Raw genomic sequence first — 22,932 nt, forward strand, 5'->3', positions numbered from 1 at the left:
TGTATTGAACTTGAAATGACATTTTCAAAAACTACCCCTGCCTTTTAAAATCTCTCAAAGTGGTGCAGCATTATTTGGACCTACTACCATGCCATCCCACGCCATGCACCACGAATAAAGCCACCCCAAGTATCGCCAACGTGGGCAAACACGGGTATTACATACCTGGTAATGTGTTTTTTCATGAGACATGACGGCACCACGAGAGAGGGGATCCACCCATCAAGGACAGGAAACCTTCAAGATAAAAGGGGCGGCTCCTCTCTCCACATCAGTTGTTTTACAGAGTACGAGAGGAACTCCGCTGGTTAGTGTACACATAAATAATACATCCTAAACGGTTCTATTCACCGATACCCCAGGGAGTGTATAATACAAATAATACTAATAATGCACCCAACTAATGACGTGATCAAAAGGGTGGGAATATAAGGGTGCCGTCTTGTCTCATGAAAAAACACATTACCAGGTATGTAATACCCGTGTTTTTCCATCATACATGACGGCACCACGAGAGAGTTACAGAGATTTGTATTCTCTTCTAGGGAGGGATCACTGCTTGTAACACTCTTCTCCCAAAAGTGAGATCAGAGGTAGCAGATAGGTCTAGTCTATAATGTTTAAAGAAAGTAGACGGAGAGGACCAAGTGGCCGCCTTACAGATTTGGTCGATGGTAGCATCTGCTCTCTCCGCCCACGACGTCACCATGGCCCTCGTGGAGTGGGCTTTCAGACCCTGTGGAACAACCCTGCCTGCACTACTATATGCTAGAATAATGGCCTCTCTCACCCATCTAGCTATAGTCTGTATTGAGGCTTTAAGGCCCTTCCTTGACCCCTGGAACGAAACAAATAAAGCCCTCTGTTTCCTCCAGGATTTTGTACTCTCTAGATACTGTAGGATACATCTCCTAACGTCTAGGCAATGGAGTCTCTCCTCTTTTTTGTTACTAGGGTTGGGACAAAAAGAGGGTAGGGTTATATCCTGAGCTCTATGGAATCTCGATACCACTTTGGGGAGATACGCCGGATCTAATTTTAATACAACCCTATCGTCCATAATTTGTGTGTAAGGGGGGTCAGCTGACAACGCGTGTAAATCCCCCACCCTACGGGCCGACGTAAGTGCCACAAAACAAAGCTGTTTTTAATGTTAGTATTTTATCAGAAGTTGTATTTAACGGCTCAAAGGGGCTTTCCATCAGGGCAGTTAACACTAGATTTAGATCCCATGGTGGAGGAGTAGGAGATGGGACAGAGTCAGCTCTACTACAGGCTCGGATAAACCTCACCACCCACCTATTACTTGCCAGGTCACAGTTGAATAGGGCTGCTAAGGCTGAAATGTGTACTTTAAGGGTACTAACAGCTAACCCCAGATCTAAGCCCTTCTGCAGGAACTCTAGTATTGCCACTATCGGGACCTCCCCTTCCCGTATTGGCCCTGAGCTGGACAGGAATTTCTTCCATATCCTCCCATAGATCTTGGTCGTTACTGGTTTTCTGCTGCTGAGCAAGGTGGATATTAACCCAGCTGAGAACCCCTCTTTCTCTAGTAACGACCGCTCAAATGCCAGGCTGTCAAATGAAGCCCGGAGTTCTGCGGGTGGTTGAAGGGACCCTGAGTTAGAAGGTCCTGGTCTTCCGGGAGAACCCACGGGTCCGTCACTGACATCACTCTCAGCCAGTAAAACCACGGTCTTTTCGGCCAGAAGGGCACTATCACGATCACTCTGGCCTTGTCTTCCCTGATCTTCCTCAGAACCACTGGGATTAGACATATCGGTGGGAAGGCATACAGGAGTCCAGACGTCCATTTTATGCTGAAGGCGTCTACTGCCAACGGCCTGTCTGTAGGGTTCAGGGAGCAGAATTTTTGGACTTTCTTGTTGACTTTTGAGGCAAAGAGGTCCACCCTGGGCTTTCCCCACATGTGCACTATCCGTTGAAAAACGGACTTTTTTAGGGACCATTCCCCTTGCCTCAAGTGGTTCCTGCTTAGAAAGTCTGCCTTTATGTTGTCCACACCTCGGATATGCAGGGCCGATAATGACAGGAAGTGCCTTTCGGCTAGAGACAGGAGTCTTGTGGTTATGTGCATCAGTGCCCGAGAGCGGGTGCCTCCCTGGTGGTTCACGTATGCGACCGCTGTTCGGTTGTCAGATAGGACTCTCACATGATGCCCTGCCAAGTGTGGAAGTAATCTCTCTAGCGCCCTTTCTATTGCTAGGAGCTCCCACTCGTTTGAGGATAGATCCTTCTCCTCTTGAGCCCAGGGGTCTTGGACCCATAGTGTGTCTGAGTGAGCTCCCCATCCCCATGGACTGGCGTCCGTTGTGATTACCATGGAGGCTGTGAATGTCCAGGGAACTCCTCTGGGGGATGACTATCTGTAACCACCATCTGAGAGATTGGAGCACAGAGAGTGGGAGAGTGAGCTTCTGCTCTAACTGTCCCTGAAGTTCCAGGTCGTTCTGCAGCACACACCATTGCAGTTCTCTTGCATGGAACTGGGCCCATTTTACTGCCGGTATGCAGGAGGTTAGGGACCCTAACACCGACATGGCTCTTCTTAAAGTCATTTCCGTTTTTTTTAATGTGGCCATAATCATCTGTTTGATTTTTTTCTTCTTTTTCTACTGGGAGGCGACACTCCTGTGCCACAGAGTCTACCGTTATCCCCAGGAAATTCTGGATCATTGCCGGCTCTAGCTTGGACTTCTTGAGATTTAGTTGCCATCCCAGTGTCTGAAGAGTGTCCATCACTATCCTGACCTGCTCCTGACAGTGAGAAAAGTTCTTTCCCACCATCAGGAAGTCGTCCAAGTAGGGAATTATTAGAGTGTCTTTTTCCCTGAGATGTGCTGTGACCTCTGCAATCAGCTTCGTAAATACGCGTGGGGCGGTTGCTATCCCAAAGGGCAGAGCCCTGTACTGGAAGTGACGCAGCTGGGACCCCATCTGAACTGCCACTCTGAGGAACTGACGATCTTGTTGTCTGATTGGGACGTGATAATAAGCGTCCTTGAGGTCGAGGACGGACATGTAGCACTGGGGATAGAGAAGTTTCACCGCCGATTTTATGGTTTCCATCTTGAATGATGGTACTACAAGAAATTTGTTGAGGCCTTTTAGATTTATAATTGTCCTCCAAGAGTTGTCCGGTTTTTTTATGAGAAAAAGAGGGGAATAAAATCCTTTCGTCTATAGGAACTTCTTCCAAGACGTGCTTGTCTAGGAGTGATGTTACTTCCCCCGCCAGACTGTCTTGCTTTTCTTGGGAGGACTGTACCGGGGTCTGCATATACAGTTAGGGCCAGAAATATTTGGACAGTGACACAATTTTCACGAGTTGGGCTCTGCATGCCACCACATTGGATTTGAAATGAAACCTCTACAACAGAATTCAAGTGCAGATTGTAACGTTTAATTTGAAGGGTTGAACAAAAATATCTGATAGAAAATGTAGGAATTGTACACATTTCTTTACAAACACTCCACATTTTAGGAGGTCAAAAGTAATTGGACAAATAAACATAACCCAAACAAAATATTTTTATTTTCAATATTTTGTTGCAAATCCTTTGGAGGCAATCACTGCCTTAAGTCTGGAACCCATGGACATCACCAAACGCTGGGTTTCCTCCTTCTTAATGCTTTGCCAGGCCTTTACAGCCGCAGCCTTCAGGTCTTGCTTGTTTGTGGGTCTTTCCGTCTTAAGTCTGGATTTGAGCAAGTGAAATGCATGCTCAATTGGGTTTAGATCTGGAGATTGACTTGGCCATTGCAGAATGTTCCACTTTTTGGCACTCATGAACTCCTGGGTAGCTTTGGCTGTATGCTTGGGGTCATTGTCCATCTGTACTATGAAGCGCCGTCCAATCAACTTTACAGCATTTGGCTGAATCTGGGCTGAAAGTATATCCCGGTACACTTCAGAATTCATCCGGCTACTCTTGTCTGCTCTTATGTCATCAATAAACACAAGTGACTCAGTGCCATTGAAAGCCATGCATGCCCATGCCATCACGTTGCCTCCACCATGTTTTACAGAGGATGTGGTGTGCCTTGGATCATGTGCCGTTCCCTTTCTTCTCCAAACTTTTTTCTTCCCATCATTCTGGTACAGGTTGATCTTTGTCTCATCTGTCCATAGAATACTTTTCCAGAACTGAGCTGGCTTCTTGAGGTGTTTTTCTGCAAATTTAACTCTGGCCTGTCTATTTTTGGTATTGATGAATGGTTTGCATCTAGATGTGAACCCTTTGTATTTACGGTCATGGAGTCTTCTCTTTACTGTTGACTTAGAGACAGATACACCTACTTCACTGAGAGTGTTCTGGACTTCAGTTGATGTTGTGAACGGGTTCTTCTTCACCAAATTAAGTATGCGGCGATCATCCACCACTGTTGTCATCCGTGGACGCCCAGGCCTTTTTGAGTTCCCAAGCTCACCAGTCAATTCCTTTTTTCTCAGAATGTACCCAACTGTTGATTTTGCTACTCCAAGCATGTCTGCTATCTCTCTGATGGATTTTTTCTTTTTTTTCAGCCTCAGGATGTTCTGCTTCACCTCACTTGAGAGTTCCTTTGACCGCATGTTGTCTGCTCACAGCAACAGCTTCCAAATGCAAAACCACACACCTGGAATCCACCCCTGACCTTTTAACTACTTCATTGATTACAGGTTAACGAGGGAGACGCCTTCAGAGTTAATTGCAGCCCTTAGAGTCCATTGTCCAATTACTTTTGGTCCCTTGAAAAAGAGGACGCTATGCATTACAGAGCTATGATTCCTAAACCCTTTCTCCGATTTGGATGTGGAAACTATCATATTGCAGCTGGGAGTGTGCACTTTCAGCCCATATTATATATATAATTGTATTTCTGAACATGTTTTTGTAAACAGCTAAAATAACAAAACTTGTGTCACTGTCCAAATATTTCTGGCCCTAACTGTACCTTCTTGGAGGCCAGTGGTGAAATTTTAGTTTTAGGCCTGATCCTACGATCTGCCGGATCCATATGCTGGAGGAGATCCTCTCCCAGGCTGGAAGGAAGTGAGAGAGCCTCCCTCCCACCTGAGAAGGACCGTCACTGGGAGGGTTTTTTGGTGTCTCTGGGGGACTTGCCGAAATAGAAGCCCTTTCCTCCCCTGGGTCGCTTGTCCAGGTTGCTTCTGTCTCGGTCCCTGTACTGCTGTCTTCGGAATCTTTGGCCTCTCCGAAAGGAGCGACGAAAGGGCTAAAACGGCTGTCTTGGAAAGTTCTTCTTTTTTATCGCCGGCCTTCTCCAGTACCTCATCTAATGCCGGTCCGAACAGGAAGTTTCCCTCACAAGGCAAAGAACAAAGCTTCATTTTGGCCTGAGTGTCCCCTGGCCAGCATTTAAGCGATACGGCACGGCGTCCAGTGTTGGCTAACGCTGCTGATTTTGCTGCCAGCCTAGCAGAGTCTGCTGATGCTTCAGCCAGAAACATAGCCGCTGCCCTCATAGTTGGAAGTGACTCTAGAATAGCTTCCCTGGGAGCTTTTTGCTCCACCTGTTCCTCCAGGTTGTCTATCCAGATCTTAAGGGATCTGGCGACACAAGTGGCCGCGATAGCTGGCCTTAGTGCTCCCGCTGAGGCTTCCCAAGCTGTCTTCAGGGAACTGTCCACCTTCCTGTCCAGAGATTCTTTTAGAGAACCTAGGTCCTCGAACGGCAGGGAGGATTTCCTGGCCACTTTTGAGACCGCCACATCGATTTTTGGGGCTCTGTCCCAAGATGAGGATGCTTCCTCTTCAAAGGGATACCTTCTTTTTAGGGAGGTAGTTATCAGGGACCTTTTTTCTGGCTTTTGCCATTCCCTTTTGATCAGTTCTTGTATTTGATCGTTAACAGGGAATGATCTCCGTTTCTTCTTTTGCAGGCCACTGAACATGAGTTCTTGGGCTGTCATTTTGGCCTTCTCCTCTACCAGCCCCATGGTACAGCGAACAGCTTTAATAAGTTTATCTGTAGCCTCTGCTGGAAAGGTGTCTTCCTCCTCAGAGCTACTATCAGAAGAGCGGGCCGTATCAGAATCCTGCTCTGACCCCGAGAAATCCCTTTGGGATGCTATAGAGGGGCTGGATCTGTCCCTAGATCTGGCATCTGTGTCAGGTGTCTGTAATGCTCTTACGGACTTAGAGACTTCGGACTGAATCAGAGATCTTAGGCTGTCCGTAAAGGAGGGTGTTTCCTCCGCCACAGTCTGGTTAATACAGTCCTGACACAGTCTTTTACCCCAAGATGACATTAAAGGCTTTTTACATAAGGGACATTCTCTATTTTTAGTCTTCGCCTTATACTTTTTGGGGACCTCCTATACTCCACCCCGCAATGTATGTAAGAAAAGAGGGGAGAGACGGAGATAAGAGAAGAGAAAAGAACAGACATTAGCGTGCTGGACTTACTCGTAGTTCACTCACCACTCGGACGTTTTCAAAGTACGGGTACCGGATCCGGAGGTTGGCTGGTTTTCTCCGTGTCTCCCAATGAGACTAGGGACCCCTCCTTGTTACGCCGATCCGTCCGTATACTGTCCGAGCGGCTTTTGCTGCTGACATGGCGGGTCTGGCTCTTTTCGCTTGAGCGAGACCGCCTCTCCTGCACCTCCTGCTGTGGCATCAAATGCTCTGGCGAGAAACTCTCCATTATACACACCAGCACACAACAAGAGTAGTCACCTTCAACCTGACCTGGTTTTAGTGACACAGGGCAGCACTTCTAGCTCGTTTAAATAGATTCACTTTTTTTTTTTTAATGAATCACCTGGTTGATCCTGCCTTTATTGGCTGCTCAGCACCAGGTGTATTTAATCCAATTAACTACCTGGCTGATCGTGCCTGCACCACCTCCGTGCATGTAATCAATCAAACACCTGGTTGATCCTGTATCTGCCACCGCTAGCGCAATGCTGCTGTATAAACAAAGCGTGCCCCTGGCACCACTTCCGGGGCGCGCTCTTAATCATTCACCTGGTTGATCCTGCCTCTGACCCAAGTGCCACCGCTGGGTTCTGCGCGCGCACCCTGCACTTACTTCCGGTGCGCGCTGCTCTGTCGCCCCCCAGCGTCCATGCACTCACCTTCCAGGCGCGCATCCGGCCCTTACTTCCGGTGCGCGCCGAAGATTCCTGTCCTCCTGCCCCAGTGCCCTGCACAAACATTCCGAGCGCTGCTGCCCAGCGATGTGCGCACGCGCGGCCGCCTCCTGGAATCATGGCGCCGGCCAGGCAGGAAACTCTGCAGTGTCCCCTCCGTCCGACACGCCACGCTCACCTCCAGATCCATGCTGTCAGATACCGCTCCACACCTCTCCGCTTGTCTCAGGTACCGATCCAGGAAGGAAGGAGAGGGGGGAAGGAGAGGGGGGAAGGTGGGCTGGGGGGACCATCTGCAGTGCTCAACAGGGATGGCATAAAACCTCCAAGGAGCCTTACCTAGCCTGGGCACCGATGTGTCTCACAGGCTGCATGGCCACCATAGTCAACAGGGAGGGAGCACCTTTGTGACCTCCGAGGACAATTGGCAGGTGGATTTTTTTTTTTTTGGTAAAAGGGAAGGCCTCCGAGGCTCCAACTTCACCCGGGCATTCGCCTCGCGGGCTATGGCCATGCTTCGCTCAGGGGGGGCATGGTATACATTGAGCCCCGAGGCGACTACGGGTACCTGGTGACGGGTGCAGCAGACAGCGCCTGCCCAAATCCACCCGACCCAGATCCCGGCATCCTCTTCAATCTTCATCAGATGTCTTCCATCTTGAGGGTTCCCCGTCAAGGACAGGAAACCAACTGATGTGGAGAGAGGAGCCGCCCCTTTTATCTTGAAGGTTTCCTGTCCTTGATGGGCGGATCCCCTCTCTCGTGGTGCCGTCATGTATGATGGAAAAAAATTTCTGCCTTTAAAAAGGAGATGGCTTTGGGGGGGGAGGGGGAGGAAGGGGTTACTGCCTTACCAAAAAGGCGAGGATCAGTATTTGGACTGCATTTTTCAATAGGAATTTGTAACTATCACAATGTCCAAACACTGAGGTTAATGACACTTCACAAAATACTGTATATAAAAAACATGTTCGGGCTAAGAGAGAGTAAAGATGAGAGCCATTATACTAAAAATCAATAAATCTTTATTGGAGAAAACATATAAAACACATTATAAGAAACCAGATTGCCTTGTATGGGGGACACCACTGTATCCGTTGATAGGGGTGTGATAATCAAAATATAGTATATTTTATAGATAGTCAATAGGATTGATCGAATAGTTTTGAATAAGGGTTACAGCACTTATCCGAATAGCTGCATTGGGAACCCGGATACCTGGAGCGCTCCCGATAATCAGGTGTTCGGCGCTGTATCTGCATGTGTCACGGCTGAGAGAGCCCAACACACAGGATCTCCATACATGTGTAGTGACTGTCAGACAGCCATGACACATGGAGCTGCGGAGCCGAACAGCTGATTATCGGGAGCGCTCCAGGTATCCAGGTTCCCGATGCAGCTATTCGGGAAGCGCTAAAGCGATTTGGATGAGCACTTATCCAAAGCTATTCGCTCAACCCTAGTAGTCAAGTGACTCCCCATATGATAGAACTCAACAATCCCTAAAATAACAAATCATCAACTGGTGTAATCACCAACGTATATCTGAGGGAACCCAATTCAGGGAGCGTAAACTGACACCTGAATCCTATCTAAGGTAAAATAGGAAACACAAGGTAAGGCCACCAGCAAATGAGTACAACAATCAAGGTAGAAAACAATGTATACAGGCATGTAAATACAACGGCAGCCATATAGGAAAACCCAAAATGCTACATATGGCCTAGTGAAAGCCTTACCAATAAGTGCATAGAAGAAGGTGCTGGAGAGAACCCACAAAGAGTAGAAGGAAAAAGCCCTCAAAATAAATAATACTTGTGTAGTGGGCAAGGTAGAGATGATGGGTACAGACAGGTGGAGTCAGGAGTAGTCAGCATGGCTAGGGACTCCACCTGTCTGTACCCATCACCATTACCTTTCCCACCACACAAGTATTATTTTGAGGGCTTCTCCCCTCTACTGGATGTGGGTTCCTCCAGGAACTCTTCTGTATACTTATGGTCTAGTGATAACCTTACCAATACGTAGCACTTTTGCAGTCATATAGAAAGACCCAAAGTGCTATGTATTGGTAAGGCTATCACTAGACCATAAGTATACAGAAGGTGCTGGAGAGAACCCACATCGAGTAGAGGGGAGAAGCCCTCAAAATAATACTTGTGTGGTGGGCAAGGTAATGGTGATGGGTACAGACAGGTGGAGTCCCTAGCCGTGCTGACTACTCCTGACTCCACCTGTCTGAACCCATCACTTTTACCTTGCCCACCACACAAGTATTATTTTGAGGGCTTCTCCCCTCTATTCGATGTGGCTACTCGATGGCTGCAATTGTATTTACATTACCAGTGCATCATCCTTTTTTCTCTAGGTATCCACACACCTGATAGGGCCCTTACTCTGCTGCATCAACTTGCACCCTAACCTGGTGCCCTGTCTTTGCCCCCTACTTATGGCACTTCAGGTAAAGGTTACCTTTAAATAGAAGACTTATGCGACATGGTGAACTTTAATAGCTTGCCTCACGAGATAGGGTTCTCCTGCACCCTCGTTCCTTTAGGGGACACTGATCTATCAGACACTTATGGCATGCCATTGGGATATACAGTAATGTCTCAGGATATAATCCCAGTAACTGAAGGAGTATATTGTACCTGAGCTCAGTGCTGTCCGCTAATGACAGAGCCGGTTTTCTCAAAGCCTTACTGCAGGCCTGGCTGTTCCTGAAACCAAAAGGAAAATGATACGGTATTAATGAGAGTAAGAAAACCAGATGGAAATAAGCTATAAAGGAAAAAAAAAAAAAAGTACTGTAATGCCAATAATGACAAATCCAATTACAATGTTTTCTAATTGCAGACTACACAAGCAGTGACATCAATAGTTGCTATAGCTAAAATGAGTATTTATATTATAGCAGCATTAGCTCTCAAGGTGCTGAATACTGCAGATGAGCCTCAATAAAGGGCTGTTCCCGTATTCTTATACAGGAAAAGACAGAAAGTCCTTGTAAAAACAAACAATTCTCTTTTCAACTTGCCTAAGAGTAATTTTATTTATTTCTTTGTCTACTCCTTGTTTTCTAGGCTTCCAACCACCGCTGAAGACGGCAGTTCTGTTTTAACCCCCGAAGCTTTTTTCATTTTTGCATTTGTTTCTTGCTCCCCTTCTCAGAGCCATAACTTTTTTTATTTTTTCTGTCTATATTGCCATGTGAGGGATTGTTTTTTGCAGGACGAGTTTTACTTTTGAACGACACCATTGGGTTTACCATGTTGTGTACTAGAAAACGAGAAAAAATTTCCAAGTGCGGTGAAATTGCAAAAAAAGGGGAATCCCACACTTGTTTTTTGTTGGCTTTTTTTTTTACTAGGTTCACTAAAACTGACCTGCCATTATGATTCTCAAGGTCATTACAAGTTCATAGACACCAAACATGTCTAGGTTCTTTTTTATCTAAGTGGTGGAAAAAAATTCCAAATTTTGTTAAATAAAAACAAAAAAAAATTTAAAAAAATTGCGTCATTTTCCGATACCCGTAGCGTCTCTATTTTTCGTGATCTCGGGTTGGGTGAGGGCTTATTTTTTGTGAGCCGAGCTGGCGTTTTTAATGATACCATTGTGGTGCTGATATGTTCTTTTGATCGTCTGTTATTGCATTTTAATGCAATGTCGCAGTGACCAGAAAAAAAAAAACAAAAGAAAAAAAAAACAAAAAACAATTCTGGCGCTTTGACTTTTTCTTGCTACGCTTATTTTTTATTTATTTTTTTTATGGATAGGGTGATTCTGAACGCGACGATACCAAATGTGCATGTTTGATTTCTATTTTTATATTGAATTGGGCGAAAGGGGGTGGCGATTTGAACTTTTATATTTTTGTTTTATATTTTTTACTTTTGGCATGCTTTAACCCCTTTACCCCCAAGGGTGGTTTGCACGTTATGGACCGGGCCAATTTTTACAATTCTGACCACTGTCCCTTTATGAGGTTATAACTCTGGAACGCTTCAACGGATCCCGGTGATTCTGACATGGTTTTCTCGTGACATATTGTACTTCATGATAGTGGTAAAATTTCTTTGGTATTACCTGCGTTTGTGAAAAAAACGGAAATTTGGCGAAAATTTTGAAAATTTCGCAATTTTCCAACTTTGAATTTTTATGCAATTAAATCACAGAGATATGTCACACAAAATATTTAATAAATAACATTTCCCACATGTCTACTTTACTTCAGCACAATTTTGGAACCAAATTTTTTTTTTTGTTAGAGAGTTATAAGGGTTAAAAGTTGACCAGCAATTTCTCATTTTTACAACACCATTTTTTTTTTTTAGGGACCACATCTCATTTGAAGTCATTTTGAGGGGTCTATATGATAGAAAATCCCCAAGTGTGACACCATTCTAAAAACTGCACCCCTCAAGGTGCTCTAAACCACATTCAAGAAGTTTATTAACCCTTCTGGTGCTTCACAGGAATTTTTGGAATGTTTACATAAAAATGAACATTTTAACTTTTTTTCAGAAAAAATTTACTTCAGCTCCAATTTGTTTTATTTTACCAAGGGTAACAGGAGAAAAATGGACCCCAAACGTTGTTGTACCATTTGTCCCGAGTACGCAGATACCCCACATGTGGGGGTAAACCACTGTTTGGGTGCATGGCAGAGCTCGGAAGCGAATGAGCGCCATTTGACTTTTCAATGCAAAATTTACTGGAATTGAGATGGGACGCCATGCTGCGTTTGGAGAGCCACTGATGTGCCTAAACATTGAAACCCCCCACAAGTGACACCATTTTGGAAAGTAGACCTCCTAAGGAACTTATCTAGAGGTGTGGTGAGCACTTTCAGGGCCGCCATCAGGGCATGACAGCCATGACTGGCGTATGGGGCCCGGTGGGCAGAGGGGGCCCGCATCGGGCCCCGTCTCATCTGCTCACCGGGCCCCCCTGCAGGCGCTGCGGCACACTATTGACGTGTGGGCCCGTGCCCACACGTCAATAGTTAACAGTCCCCGCCAGCCAGTCGGAGGCTGGCAGCTGACTTGAGCGGCCGCAGTGCGCAGGGGGGGGCAGAGATGCTGTTCACGCTGGGGCAGAGATGCTGGACACGCTGGGGCAGAATGGAGATACGTGGTATGATGAAAGACATGGGGGCATGACTGGAGACAGATGGGGGAAGGATTGGAGACAGATGGGGCAGAATGGAGACACAGGAGGCATGATTGGAGACAAGTGGCAGGATTGCAGACATGGGGGCATGATTGGAGATACTGGGGGCAGAATTGGAGACAGATCGTGCAGAATCATGGGGCAGGATGGATATGATGGAGACAAATGGGTCAGGATGGGGAGATCATATGGGGCAGGATGGATATGATGGAGACAAATGGGTCAGGATGGGGAGATCATATGGGGCAGAATGGATACTCATGAGGGCAGGATGGGAGAACATATGGCTGACGCCAGGAATGAGACACACACATTGGCCAGGATGGGGAATATTATTACAATAGGGACTAATTTAGGGATATTATTACTGCAGTGATGTATTTATTTTATTTTTTGAGGATACTGTTTTAACTGAGGGGGCGGTCCTGTTACTGTGTAGAGTGACACTATGTCGCCTCTTTTTCTTCATGTTGCGTAATGTAGAAGTTGGGAAAATTAAGTAATGTGTTCTACAAGCAGAGCTCGAGATAACTTATTTCCTGCAGAAACGAGTCCTGGCTGGATGAAATGATGGCGGTCTGTGCTGGATGAAAGATGAAGGACTTCACCTAGAGACGTCACTGGTGAGTCAGTGTGTTACCTATACACTGACACTACACACTGTATACAGAGCTCCTGTGTATAATTTCACTAGTGATCACTGTATTATCTGTACACAGACACTGCATACTAAGTACAGATCTCCTGTGTATAATGGCACTTATGGTGATAGTATGGTGCTTTTTTTTTTTTATTACTGATCAAAATTGTAGTATTCAGTCACTATATGGTGGTAATATGCGGTCTGGTCATGGTGTAGCGGTATGTGTTCTTTGTATGTGATATTCGATCACTGTGGTGGTAATATGTCATCTGGTCATAGTGCTGTGGTATTTGTTCTTTGTATGGGATATTATTGGTCATTTAAAAAATTGAAAAATAAATAAAAATATACCTAAATTGTATTGCATATTTTAACAAATATTTAATAGGTTACAGTAGAGTAGGGCCCGTCCAAAAGTGTCTACCGTGTTATGGTGGCGGCTTAAAAAAAATCTTTTGGCCAAAACAAAAGCTGCAGGTTATATGTGTGATCTGGTGATGGGAACGGTTAATGTGTGATAGGTGAGAAGTGGAGTTTTTCCAAGAGAGAGAGGTGGGACTGTGGTGTTGTGAATTCTGTGGCTGAGTTCACTTCTGTGGTCACAAGTGGTATTGCAGTCTCTGGGCTTCCTCCCTCAGGTGTTTTGGTGAGCTCGTTGGCTGCCTTGCTATTTAGCTCCACCTGAGTCTGTCTTCCTTGCTCCTTGTCAATGTTCCAGTGTTGGATCTGAGCTACTGCATCTTTCCTTGGGCCTGCTGCTCTGCTAGATAAGTGCTTCTAGTTTGTTTTCTGTTTTTTCTGTCCAGCTTGTTATTATCTTTTGCTGGAAGCTCTGAGAAGCAAAGGGGTGCACCGCCGTGCTGTTAGTTCGGCACGGTGGGTCTTTTTGCCCCTTTGCGTGGTTTTCGTTTTAGGGTTTTTTGTAGACTGCATAGTTCTCTTTGCTATCCTCGCTCTGTCTAGAATATCGGGCCTCACTTTGCTGAATCTATTTCATTCCTACGTTTGTCTTTTCATCTTGCTAACAGTCATTATATGTGGGGGGCTGCCTATTCCTTTGGGGTATTTCTCTGAGGTAAGTCAGGCTTGTATTTCTATCTTCAGGCTAGTCAGCTCCTCAGGCAGTGCCGAGTTGCATAGGTAGTGACAGGCGCAATCCACTGCTGCTTACAGTTGTGTGAGGATAGTTCAGGTACTGCAGTCTACAGAGATTCCACGTCTCAGAGCTCGTCCTATTGTTTTTGGTTATTGTCAGATCTCTGTATGTGCGCTGATTACTGCACGCTGTGTTGCCTGATTGCCAGCCATAACAGTACAAGGAGCCCTCAATGATTTCCAATAGAGGGAAAAAAGAAATCCTGACATCATTTTTTTTTCTTAGCTCTGTCTTTCAGTCTTTTTTTTCCCCTAGACATTAGAGTGCTTCAGGACACAGCTGTGGACATGGATATTCAGGCTCTGTGCTCCTCAATGGATAATCTCGTTGTAAATGTACAAAAGATTCAAGATACTATTGATCAGAAATCGATGCTAGAACCAAGAATTCCGATTCCTGATTTGTTTTTTGGTGACAGAACTAAGTTCCTGAGCTTCAGAAATAATTGTAAGCTATTTTTGGCCTTGAAACCTCATTCTTCTGGTAATCCTATTCAACAGGTTTTGATTATTATTTCTTTTTTGCGCGGCGACCCACAGGACTGGGCGTTTTCTCTTGCACCAGGAGATTCTGCATTGAGTAATGTTGATGCATTTTTCCAGGCGCTGGGATTGCTTTACGATGAGCCTAATTCAGTGGATCAAGCTGAGAAAAATCTGCTGGCTTTATGCCAGGGTCAGGATGATGTAGAAGTATATTGTCAGAAATTTAGAAAATGGTCAGTACTCACTCTGTGGAATGAATCTGCACTAGCGGCTTTGTTCAGAAAGGGTCTCTCTGAAGCTCTTAAGGATGTAATGGTGGGATTTCCTATGCCTGCTGGTTTGAATGAGTCTATGTCCTTGGCCATTCAGATCGGTCGTCGCTTGCGCGAGCGTAAATCTGTGCACCATCTGGCGGTATTGTCTGAGAGTAAGCCTGAGCCTATGCAGTGCGACAGGACTATGACTAAAGTAGAACGGCACGAACACAGACGTCTGAACAGACTGTGTTTCTATTGTGGTGATTCTACTCATGCTATTTCTAATTGTCCTAAACGCACTAGGCGGTTCGATAGCTCTGCCGTTATTGGTACTGTACAGTCCAAATTCCTTTTGTCCATTACCTTAATGTGCTCTTTGTCATCATATTCTGTCATGGCGTTTGTGGATTCAGGCGCTGCCCTGAATCTGATGGATTTGGATTATGCTAAACGTTGTGGATTTTTCTTGGAGCCTTTGCGGTGTCCTATTCCGTTGAGAGGAATTGATGCTACACCTCTGGCCAAGAATAAGCCTCAGTACTGGGCCCAGCTGACCATGTGCATGGCTCCTGCACATCAGGAAGTTATTCGCTTTTTGGTACTGCATAATTTGCATGATGTGGTCGTGTTGGGGTTGCCATGGCTACAAACCCATAATCCAGTATTGGATTGGAACTCTATGTCGGTAACCAGCTGGGGTTGTCAGGGAGTACATGGTGATGTTCCATTTTTGTCTATTTCGTCATCCATTCCTTCTGACATCCCAGAGTTCTTGTCGGACTTTCAGGATGTATTTGAAGAGTCCAAGTCTGATGCCCTTCCTCTGCATAGGAATTGTGATTGTGCTATCGATTTGATTCCTGGTAGTAAATTCCCTAAGGGTCGTTTATTTAATTTGTCCGTACCTGAACACACCGCTATGCGCAGTTATGTGAAGGAGTCCCTGGAGAAGGGACATATTCGCCCATCGTCGTCACCATTGGGAGCAGGGTTCTTTTTTGTAGCCAAGAAGGATGGTTCGCTAAGACCGTGTATTGATTACCGCCTTCTTAATAAGATCACTGTTAAGTTTCAGTATCCCTTGCCATTGATTTCTGACTTGTTTGCTCGGATTAAGGGGGCTAGTTGGTTTACTAAGATTGATCTTCGTGGTGCGTATAATCTGGTGAGAATCAGGCAGGGAGATGAATGGAAAACGGCATTTAATACGCCCGAGGGTCATTTTGAGTATCTGGTGATGCCGTTCGGACTTGCCAATGCTCCATCTGTTTTTCAGTCTTTTATGCATGACATTTTCCGTGAGTATCTGGATAAATTCTTGATTGTTTACTTGGATGACATTTTGATCTTCTCAGATGATTGGGAGTCTCATGTGAAGCAAGTCAGAATGGTTTTCCAGGTACTGCGTGCTAATTCCTTGTTCGTGAAGGGATCAAAGTGTCTCTTCGGTGTGCAGAAAGTTTCATTTTTGGGGTTCATCTTTTCCCCTTCTACTATCGAGATGGATCCGGTTAAGGTTCAGGCCATCCAGGATTGGACTCAGCCGACATCTCTAAAAAGTTTGCAGAAATTCCTGGGCTTTGCTAATTTTTATCGTCGCTTCATCTGTAATTTTTCTAGCATTGCCAGACCATTGACCGATTTGACCAAGAAGGGTGCTGATTTGGCAAATTGGTCTTCTGCTGCCGTGGAAGCTTTTCAGGAGTTGAAGCGTCGTTTTTGCTGTGCCCCTGTGTTGTGTCAACCTGATGTTTCTCTTCCGTTCCAGGTCGAGGTTGATGCTTCTGAGATTGGTGCAGGGGCGGTTTTGTCACAGAGAGGTTCTGGTTGCTCAGTGTTCAAACCATGTGCTTTCTTTTCCAGGAAATTTTCTGCTGCTGAGCGTAATTATGATGTGGGCAACCGAGAGTTGCTGGCCATGAAGTGGGCATTGGAGGAGTGGCGTCATTGGCTTGAGGGTGCTAAGCATCGCGTGGTGGTTTTGACTGATCATAAGAACCTTACTTATCTTGAGTCTGCCAAGCGCTTGAATCCTAGACAGGCCCGTTGGTCGTTATTTTTTGCTCGTTTTGATTTTGTGATTTCATACCTTCCGGGCTCTAAAAATGTGAAGGCGGATGCTCTGTCTAGGAGTTTTGTGCCCGACTCTCCGGGGTTATCTGAGCCGGCGAGTATCCTCAAGGAAGGAGTCATTGTGTCTGCCATCTCCCCTGATTTGCGGAGAGTGTTGCAGAAATTTCAGGCTAATAAACCTGATCGTTGTCCGGCCGAGAAACTGTTCGTCCCTGATAGGTGGACTAGTAAAGTTATCTCTGAACTTCATTGTTCGGTGCTGGCCGGTCATCCAGGAATCTTTGGTACCAGGGAGTTGGTTGCTAGATCCTTCTGGTGGCCATCTCTGTCACGGGATGTGCGTGCTTTTGTGCAGTCCTGTGGAATTTGTGCTAGGGCTAAGCCCTGCTGTTCACGTGCCAGTGGGTTGCTTTTGCCCTTGCCGGTCCCGAAGAGGCCTTGGACACATATTTCGATGGATTTCATTTCTGACCTTCCCGTTTCTCAAAAGATGTCTGTCATTTGGGTGGTCTGTGATCGCTTTTCTAAAATGGTCCATCTGGTGCCCTTGGTTAAATTGCCTTCCTCCTCTGATTTGGTGCCTTTGTTCTTCCAGCATGTGGTTCGTTTACATGGCATTCCTGAGAATATTGTTTCTGACAGAGGTTCCCAGTTTGTCTCGAGGTTCTGGCGAGCCTTTTGTGGTAGGATGGGCATTGACCTATCTTTTTCCTCGGCCTTCCATCCTCAGACTAATGGCCAGACCGAACGAACCAATCAGACCTTGGAAACATATCTGAGATGTTTTGTTTCCGCTGACCAGGATGATTGGGTGTCATTTTTGCCGTTGGCTGAGTTCGCCCTTAATAATCGGGCCAGCTCGGCTACCTTGGTCTCTCCATTTTTCTGCAATTCTGGGTTCCATCCTCGTTTCTCTTCAGGACAGGTTGAGTCTTCGGACTGTCCTGGTGTGGATTATGTGGTGGACAGGTTGCAGCAGATCTGGACTCAGGTAGTGGACAATTTGACCTTGTCCCAGGAGAAGGCTCAGCTTTTCGCTAATCGCAGACGCCGTGTGGGACCCCGACTTCGTGTTGGGGATCTGGTTTGGTTATCTTCTCGTCATATACCTATGAAGGTTTCCTCTCCTAAATTTAAACCTCGTTTTATTGGTCCGTATAGGATTTCTGAGATTCTCAATCCGGTGTCTTTTCGTCTGACCCTCCCAGACTCCTTTTCCATACATAATGTATTCCATAGGTCGTTGTTGAGGAGATACGTGGCACCTATGGTTCCATCTGTGGAGCCTCCTGCCCCTGTTTTGGTGGAGGGGGAATTGGAGTATATTGTGGAGAAGATTTTGGATTCTCGTGTCTCTAGACGGAAACTCCAGTATCTGGTCAAATGGAAGGGTTATGCTCAGGAAGATAATTCCTGGGTTTTTGCCTCTGATGTCCATGCCCCAGATCTTGTTCGTGCCTTTTATGTGGCTCATCCTGGTCGGCCTGGGGGTTCTGGTGAGGGTTCGGTGACCCCTCCTCAAGGGGGGGGTACTGTTGTGAATTCTGTGGCTGAGTTCACTTCTGTGGTCACAAGTGGTATTGCAGTCTCTGGGCTTCCTCCCTCAGGTGTTTTGGTGAGCTCGTTGGCTGCCTTGCTATTTAGCTCCACCTGAGTCTGTCTTCCTTGCTCCTTGTCAATGTTCCAGTGTTGGATCTGAGCTACTGCATCTTTCCTTGGGCCTGCTGCTCTGCTAGATAAGTGCTTCTAGTTTGTTTTCTGTTTTTTCTGTCCAGCTTGTTATTATCTTTTGCTGGAAGCTCTGAGAAGCAAAGGGGTGCACCGCCGTGCTGTTAGTTCGGCACGGTGGGTCTTTTTGCCCCTTTGCGTGGTTTTCGTTTTAGGGTTTTTTGTAGACTGCATAGTTCTCTTTGCTATCCTCGCTCTGTCTAGAATATCGGGCCTCACTTTGCTGAATCTATTTCATTCCTACGTTTGTCTTTTCATCTTGCTAACAGTCATTATATGTGGGGGGCTGCCTATTCCTTTGGGGTATTTCTCTGAGGTAAGTCAGGCTTGTATTTCTATCTTCAGGCTAGTCAGCTCCTCAGGCAGTGCCGAGTTGCATAGGTAGTGACAGGCGCAATCCACTGCTGCTTACAGTTGTGTGAGGATAGTTCAGGTACTGCAGTCTACAGAGATTCCACGTCTCAGAGCTCGTCCTATTGTTTTTGGTTATTGTCAGATCTCTGTATGTGCGCTGATTACTGCACGCTGTGTTGCCTGATTGCCAGCCATAACACTGTGGACAGTTCGAGGGGTGGAGGCGGGGCTGGGGTGGAGCCTGGGCGGAGTCTCAAGGGGGCCCCGAAAATTTTGCCAGTATGGGGCCCCGAAATTTCTAGTGGCAGCCTGAGCACTTTGACCCACCAAGTGCTTCACAGAACTTTATAATGCAGAACCGTAAAAATAAAAAATCATTTATTTTTTTTCACAAAAATTATCTTTTCGCCCCCAATTTTTATTTTCCCAAGGGTAAGAGAAGAAATTGGACCCCAAAAGTTGTTGTACAATTTGTCCTGAGTACGCCGATACCCCATATGTGGGGGGGGGAACCACCGTTTGGGCGCATGGGAGGGCTCAGAAGGGAAGGAGCACCATTTAGAATGCAGACTTAGATGGATTGGTCTGCAGGCGTCACATTGCGTTTGCAGAGCCCTAAAGTACCTAAACAGTAGAAACCCCCCACAAGTGACCCCATATTGGAAATTAGACCCCACAAGGAACTTATCTAGATATGTTGTGAGAACTTTGAACCCCCAAGTGTTTCACTACAGTTTATAACGCAGAGCCGTGAAAAAAAAAAAAAATCTTTTTTTCCCCCCACAAAAATTATTTTTTAGCCCCCAGTTTCGTATTTTCCCAAGGGTAACAGGAGAAATTGGACCCCAAAAGTTGTTGTCCAATTTGTCCTGAGTACGCCGATACCCCATATGTTGGGGTAAACCCGTTTGGGCACACGGGACAGCTCGGAAGGGAAGGAGCACTGTTTTACTTTTTCAACGCAGAATTGGCTGGAATTGAGATCGGACGCCATGTCGCGTTTGGAGAGCCCCTGATGTGCCTAATCAGTGGAAACCCCCCAATTAAAACTGAAACTCTAATCCAAACACACCCCTAACCCTAATCCCAACGGTAACCCTAACCACACCTCTAACCCAGGCACACCCGTAACCCTAATCCCAACCCTATTCCCAACCGTAAATGTAATCCAAACCCTAACCCTAACTTTAGCCCCAACCCTAACTGTAGCCTTAACCCTAGCCCCAACCCTAACCCTAGCCCTAATGGGAAAATGGAAATAAATACATTTTTTTAATTTTTTAATTTTTCCCTAACTAAGGGGGTGATGAAGGGGGGTTTGATTTACTTTTATAGCGGGTTTAGCGGACTTTTATGATTGGCAGCCGTCACACACTAAAAGACGCTTTTTATTGCAAAAAATATTTTTTGCATTACCACATTTTGAGAGCTATAATTTTTCCATATTTTGGTCCACAGAGTCATGTGAGGTCTTGTTTTTTGCGGGACGAGTTGACGTTTTTATTGGTAACATTTTCGGGCACGTGACTTTTTTTGATCGCTTTTTATTACGATTTTTGTGAGGCAGAATGACCAAAAACCAGCTATTCATGAATTTCTTTATGGGGAGGCGTTTATACCGTTCCGCGTTTGGTAAAATTGATAAAGCAGTTTTATTCTTCGGGTCAGTACGATTACAGAGATATCTCATTTATATCTTTTTTTATGTTTTGGCGCTATTATACGATAAAAACTATTTTATAGAAAAAGTAATTATTTTTGCATCGCTTTATTCTGAGGACTATAACTTTATTTTTTTGCTGATGATGCTTTATGGCAGCTCGTTTTTTGCGGGACAAGATGACGCTTTCAGTGGTACCATGATTATTTATATCTGTCTTTTTGATCGCGTGTTATTCCACTTTTTGTTCGGCGGCATGATAATAAAGCGTTTTTTGCCTCTTTTTTTTTTCTTCTTACGGTGTTTACTGAAGGGGTTAACTAGTGGGACAGTTTTATAGGTGGGGTTGTTACGGACGCGACGATACTAAATATGTGTACTTTTATTGTTTGTTTTTTTTTATTTAGATAAAGAAATGTATTTATGGGAATAAATTTTTTTTTTCTTCATTATTTAGGGTTTTTTTGTTTTTTTTTTTTTTTTACGTGTGGAAATTTTTTTTTTTTTACTTTGTCCCGGGGGGGGGGGAAGCATCACAGATCGGTGATCTGACAGTTTGCACAGCACTGTCAGATCACCGATCTGACTTACAGTGTTGCAGGCTTACCAAGCCCTGCTCTGAGCAGGCACTTGGTAAGCCACCTTCCTCCCTGCAGGACCCGGATGCCACAGCCATCTTGGATCCAGGCCTGCTGCAGGGAGGGAGGTAAGGGGACCCTCGCAGCAATGCGATCACATCGCGTTGCGGCGGGGGTCTCAGGGAAGCCCGCAGGGAGCCCACTCCCTGCGCGATGCTTCCCTGTACCGCCGGCACACCGCGATTATGTTTGATCGCGGTGTGCCGGGGGTTAATGTGCCGAGGGCGGTCCGTGACCGCTCCTGGCACATAGCGCCGGATGTCAGCTGCGATAGGCAGCTGACACCCGGCCGTGATAGAGAGATATATATATATATATAATTTTTTTCTGCAGTCTAAGGGTAAGTGGGGCGTTTTTGCTGTTTTGCTGCGTTATATACTAATTTTCAGCTGCCTTTTACAGTACCAACAAAGTCTATGAGATTTCAGAAATTTCATGCACACACATTGGTTTTTTGTGTGATCAGTATGTTGTGCTTTGCTGCGTTTTCTGGACATAGAGCATGTCACTTCTTTCAGCGTTTTTCACCCATTGACTTGAATGGATGTAGAAAAAAAACACAGCAAACATGCAGGTGTCATTATTTGCTGCGTTTTTGCTGCTGAAAATTCAAGGGGGGGAAAAAAAAAAACGCACCAAAAGTGCAAAAACGCACCAGAAACGCCCCCAAAACCTGCATTTTTGATGCAGCTTCTTTCCTGCCAAGAAGATTAGGTTTTGCTGCAGGAAAAAAAAAAAAAAAAAAAAAAAAAAACAGCCAAAATGCCCTGTGTGGACTTACCCTGAATGTGGTGGCTGAAGATACTCTGTACATAGTGACTTACAAAAATATTCACCTCCTTGAATTTTTATCTATTTTGTTACATTACTACGGCTGTTTAAATATTTTTTGCAATATGATTTGTGTGATGCATCAGCACTAAATAGTGCAAGTTGGTGAAGCGGCAAAATACAGGCATAAATTAAATTTATGGGATCAAAACTAAAAATTGTCATGTGCATATGTAGTCACCTATTTTGCTACGATTTCTCCAAAATTTCTGGTGCAAACAATTACTTTCGTAAGTCACGTTTAGTGAAAGGAAGTCCAACGCATGCGTTTTTTTTCTATATTTAACATTGAAAACGCATGCGTTTTTTTTGTGTACGCCTTTGGTCGCGTTTTCAATCGCATGCGTTTTTTTACTGCATGCGTTCATTTTCAGAAATGCAACTTGTAGTATTTTTGAGAGGCGTTTTTTGGACACAAAAACGCATGCGTTTTCATGCGTTTTTTGGGGGTCAAAAAATACCCTGGAGTCAATGGGGACGCATGCGGTTTTTTGTGCATGCGTTTTTTTGACGCATGCGTTTTTTTAGCTAAGGTTAACTAGACTGTAGATAAGATTGTCTAGACACTGATAAGCCTCCCCCATAGCAGCAGGGTGTTAAAAGGAAGGTTGGGGGAAGTTTCTGGTCACTTCTCATCAGACTCCAAAGAAGACAAGACACTGCCCGGACGCACTGGTGGACAAGACCCAGAGCAATGTGAGTATATCCTAGCCAATGCATTTATTTTCAATTTTTTGGATCTACATGTCCTAATTTCTTCCTTTTTTTTCTTTCAACATGCATCAGAATGTCTTCTGCGGAGTCTT

General features: G+C 45.3%; 1 protein-coding gene across 2 annotated transcripts in view; it reads right to left on the bottom strand.

The window, feature by feature from the left end:
• The window catches only part of STRIP2 (striatin interacting protein 2), a 166,013-nt gene that overhangs the window by 97,395 nt on the left and 45,686 nt on the right, over positions 1-22,932 (bottom strand). For both annotated transcript variants that reach the window (XM_069765403.1, XM_069765404.1), the window contains exon 6: positions 9,778-9,846. In XM_069765403.1, the coding sequence (XP_069621504.1) occupies positions 9,778-9,846 (69 nt within the window). The remainder of the gene's footprint in view (positions 1-9,777; positions 9,847-22,932) is intronic.

The sequence above is a fragment of the Ranitomeya imitator genome, chromosome 4 (genome assembly GCF_032444005.1).
Source record: "Ranitomeya imitator isolate aRanImi1 chromosome 4, aRanImi1.pri, whole genome shotgun sequence".
NCBI classification, from domain to species: Eukaryota; Metazoa; Chordata; class Amphibia; order Anura; family Dendrobatidae; genus Ranitomeya; species Ranitomeya imitator.